Consider the following 4,806-nt stretch of genomic DNA (forward strand, 5'->3'; position numbering starts at 1 on the left):
TAATTGAGGCTAGATTTTACTGCAGGAACACCATGCTGAGTTCAAATTCTTTCTACATGGAGTTTGCATATTCTCCCTATGCACGATGGGATTTCTCTCCAGGTACTCCAGTTTCCTCTCACAGTCTAAAAAATTATAAGGGTTTGGTTATTTGGTCTCTCTAAATTGCCATTAATTATGAGTGTGTGCCTATGCATGGTTGTCTCTGTGTTGCCCTGTGTTGGACTGGCGCCCTCTACAGGTCAAACCCCACCTCCTGGTACACACAATGAACGAATAAGAGTAACTTGTTGAACAGGTATTGTTTTTCTGGAAGGCATTTTATATATATATTTTTTTTGTCTTTTATTGTTTAATTAACCATTACCACACATATAATAATAAATTAATAACAAATCTTGTTTCAATGCCATATAACCAACATTCAGATTTCTTTATATAGTTTTAAGTCATTAGTTAATTTCATTAACTCAATTAACTAATTTAACTCAACTAACCCAATTAACTCAAATCGATTAAAATTCATTCATCAATTTCAGTATTTTGCATAATTCTGAACCTCAGAAAGATATCAGTCTCCTGTTTCCATTTTTTTTTTTTTGTATCACTCAAAGGAAAAGTAAGGAAATCTTCCATAGGAGTGAGTTCTAGTAGATTATTAGCCTAACATTGCAATGATGATTTGTGAACCTTATTTTAAAATAAGGTTTTGGCTTCTTTGGAAGTCAAAAAAACAGGATACACTGAAAAACATAATGCAACCGCTTTTGGCATTTACTAAATCCTATTTAGTTACTTTAACACAATTGTTTTATGTTCTACCCCGCTAACATGAAACAATTGTGTTAAAGTAACTAAATAGGATTGAGTAAATACCAAAAAAATGGTTGCATTATTTATTTCAGTGTATGGTTTTAACATTGAGCCACTGGGACATTTGTAAGCACCCAATGTCAAACAATTGCACCAAGCAACACAAATCAGGCTAACCCAAATCTAAGAGGCAACCCTTGAAAAACAAACTGCTTTTGACAACTATAAGATAATCCATTAACTAACTGTATAAATCAGCTGGTCCTGTAAAATATCTCAATCTGAAAAGGTTCGCTTCTTGTAATAATAATTGGTGACATTTTGTGTACATTTAATAATCATCAATTGTACGTTGAAAAAAAAGATTTTTAATTATGTGTTTCAGTCACATAAAAGAGAAAATTTGTTCTTAAAAAAACAAGTTACACAATATATGTCATTTAACGTAAAACAAAATCTATTTATTGTTTATTGTGCAGTGGAAGGAAGCCATTAGCTTAATTAGCAGTGATATATTCTGGCATTTGTATAGATATACCGTAGATAAAATTAGTAGCGAAATATGAATATGTCTTTTTATTCAATTTGTATGTTTTCTAAGCCAAACAAGGCTTTGTTTTTTGGTCCACTCTATAAAGCCTTGAAATCAACGCTAACTCTGACATTTTGTGTTGAAAAAGCTTCCTGGATGGGAAGCGAAACGTCTTCAAACTTGGAAACAAAGTCCAGTGGATTGCTTTTTAACTTTTTTAGAATATTTTTGTTCAAAGCTTTTTTTTCCTGTTTTCATGTGGCCCGATTAAAACTGGAAAACATGCAGGACAAAGTTGGACCAACTATGGCTGTACCTCATCTGTGCCAGTCTTCTGGTGATGGCCACGCCCACATTGGACAGGGCAGCAGATGTCACCTGGCCTGCTTGAGACAGACCATCTCGTGTCCTCACAATTCTGCAGATAATAGATAAAATTACAAAAAGTAGTTAAAGTGGGTGTCTGATCAAACAAAGCTCTGCGCGTTTCTGTGTGTTATGTAACAGAGTCCAGTGAGCACATACAATAGACAAAGGAACAAAATGACATGTAAACAACAATAAGCTTATGTGCGTCAGTCGTCACACTCCATCTGGTTGCAGCAGATCCCTTGCTTACTCTTTGAAACAAACACTTGAGGCTTGTCATGGTGTGACTTTGTAAAGTCACGGCCTCCTGTGCTAAGTCAGTCTGTGGGGCTATTATCAGGGCGCCAATCCTATTTGACCTGGAAAATCCCATCACTTGATTCTCAGAAGGGAGCTCACTTTAGGAAACATGAACAGGGAGAAATGTTGACGAGATCCAAATGTTTTTTAAAGTATATACATTTATGCACAAATAACGATTACAAAGACTCACACGTTGGACTTGCTGATGTCCTCCAGAGTGGCAGAGGCTGTGAGATATCTGGAATGACAAAACATGCATAGGTTGACAGATTAGTGAGCTGACCTAAAAGGACAGCCTCGATCATTGTCAGTTTCCCTCTTTTGTTTATGTAACCATATCAAACAATAACAGTGAGGATAAAATGTTATGTGACATGACAGTACATTAAGTTAAACTGCACCAGTATTTTGCAGAAATCTTTGCATGTATGTGTTTGTGAATGTCTGAGTGCACCCACGGAGCTGAGGTCTGGACTTCCTGCCAACCTTTGGACAGATTCTGTTTCATGCTGCTGAGGGGACTCATTCCAAGCTGCCTCCTGATATCTGCTGCATATTTTTCTTTTGCCAAAAGAACCTGCCTCAACGTCTGAATCTCATCCTCTGTCTGTGCGAGTGGAAACAAAACATTGCATTCAGAAGAAAATATCCTTTCAGCTTGCTTTTTAAACACATTGCACCAAACAGAGAACTACCTTTGTAAGCTCAAAGCGTAGAGTGTCCAGGTCTTCTTCTCCTAGACTTGTGTGAGAGCATCCATTACCTGTAGTCCTTGTGGAAAAGTTCAGTGACGAAGACGTCCCATTAAATGCTTTGAAACAGAGACAAGACAAATATTAAATTTAGAAGATGAGATTGACAAACCAGGAGGGAAAAGAAGAGAAAATATTGTAAGGGACATCTGTGAGAATTACTGTGTTTTAGCATAAATATAATTGTTTGACAAGGTTTTTGAGTGATAAAAAAATCTCATTTGGAACCTACATAATACTTAGTGTATAGGCAGGCTGTCAAATCATAATAGTGAGTAAAAGAGAGATACACTTGTTCTTTAAACCATATCCATCTTTATTATTGTTAATAAGTCTTGATTTAATATCATTTAGATTAAGATCAGTAGTATACAAATTGCTCAAATAAGTGAAGCAATAAGCTAAAAAATTAGTAAAGCAGATAACCAAACGGTAATTATCAGTCAACTTAAACTCTGCAGTTCTAAATCTGTACTATAATTCCCTTCTTTTAAAAGAAGTACATTTAAAAAAATCTTAATTAGTATATTTGATTAGTGTTATTCTTGGTATTTAAATGTGGGGTTGAAATCTTAAAATAACTCACAATTAAATTGGTTTATAAATTAACTTGTTTGTTTAGCCCTATTTATCTTTAAAATATTCCAAATTTACTAAACAAGTACAAAGGAGGAGGGGAAAAAAAGACAATCTAAGAAATATCCAAATTTATAAGAACAATAAAACTACAAGTTCATGGATGAGAAACAACATAACTTACATAAACAAGTTGTTCAATGCATTTGTTTGTTGTGTTGTTCCTGATTTTATATATAAGGCTTACATATTCTTGTGCACATACTGTTGAATTAGGTAGTTTCAAACACCTAGGTGTTACCGCTTCGTTCTTTTCACAGTTCAATTTTCTTTGATCACACAAAAAGCAATCTTTTGATGTTGCATGAGCGACTGATTGCTTATTTTAATGTTTAATCAGATTGATACAACGCTGCAAGGCAAAAGAGGATTTTACATTTTAAAATATAAATGAAAGATAGAAGAAAAGGAAAACAATAAAACAAAACAACTTAGTTCTAAACCTTATTCGGATCAACGCATCAAAAAATAGAAAAAGTTTTGTTTACCTAAAGTATATAAAATATAAAAATAAAGTATTTTGATTCAATGTGTGTAGTCATAAATAATAATAAAACACATAAATAAAAATATACAGATTTTTTTTTCATAAATGTAGATAAAATATAATTTTCTGTGTTTATCAACAAAATTTTTCGTCTTTAGTTTAAATTAGTTTAAATTTAAACGTCTTTAGTATGAGAAATTTGACTTTAAGCTTCATTTCAGCAAACCTGAACTACTTTCTTCTATCAGAAATTAGCATTTAGAAAGGTAAAGACAAACATGTTGAATTGCAACTTCTAATTTCCAAATTTTTTAAAGAAAGCAGAAGAATATTGTCCTGTTTTTCCCCCTGTAATCTGTTGGAGCTGTCCGCGGTCCTGAAGTCATTCCTTCGCAGGCTATCAAGCTAACAGGCTAACTTGTTGCGTGTGGTGCAAACGTCAGCATAAAGTCACCAAAACAAGCAAGCAACTAAAAAAAAAAACGTTATTTCTTTACTTTTACCTATAAAAGTAAAGAAATAACTTCGTATATCAAATACACAACAACCTATAAACAATATGAGTTGGTCTTACCTTGTCGGTTCATCGCTGCTTTGTTCACTTGGAAGTGTTTTGATTAGCTAACTGCTGCCAAGTGTCTCCATCCAGTTAGCTGAGCTCAGAATATAGCAGGGGGCAATCTGATCACTGAGGCTATTATTGGGTCCACTCTCTCACACACTCGGTAATCTCAGTAAACGACAACAGCGGGATATAATGAGGAACACAGAGATACTCATGCCAGCTTCAGGCATCTCTATCTTCTTTCTTAATCTTTGTAAGCGTAAATAGTGTGCCCACAAAAATATACACAGCAAGAAATGTATAAACTGGATAGTACGGAAGAGGATTAGGGCCACTGGAAAAAAAAAAA

At 34.2% G+C, this 4,806-nt stretch overlaps 1 protein-coding gene across 1 annotated transcript in view; it reads right to left on the bottom strand.

The window, feature by feature from the left end:
• LOC107090708 (tumor protein D54-like) overlaps nucleotides 1–4,532 on the bottom strand; it is a 7,355-nt gene extending 2,823 nt beyond the window's left edge. Inside the window, exons 1-5 of the mRNA XM_015384259.1 lie at nucleotides 4,467–4,532; nucleotides 2,713–2,828; nucleotides 2,476–2,624; nucleotides 2,208–2,255; nucleotides 1,662–1,763 (exon numbers count right to left, since the gene is read on the bottom strand). Of these exons, the coding sequence (XP_015239745.1) occupies nucleotides 1,662–1,763; nucleotides 2,208–2,255; nucleotides 2,476–2,624; nucleotides 2,713–2,828; nucleotides 4,467–4,479 (428 nt within the window). The 5' untranslated portion in view covers nucleotides 4,480–4,532. The remainder of the gene's footprint in view (nucleotides 1–1,661; nucleotides 1,764–2,207; nucleotides 2,256–2,475; nucleotides 2,625–2,712; nucleotides 2,829–4,466) is intronic.
• Between the last annotated feature and the right edge of the window lie 274 nt (nucleotides 4,533–4,806).

This window comes from Cyprinodon variegatus, unplaced genomic scaffold, assembly GCF_000732505.1.
Source record: "Cyprinodon variegatus isolate N-32 unplaced genomic scaffold, C_variegatus-1.0 Scaffold309, whole genome shotgun sequence".
Classification (NCBI taxonomy): domain Eukaryota; kingdom Metazoa; phylum Chordata; class Actinopteri; order Cyprinodontiformes; family Cyprinodontidae; genus Cyprinodon; species Cyprinodon variegatus.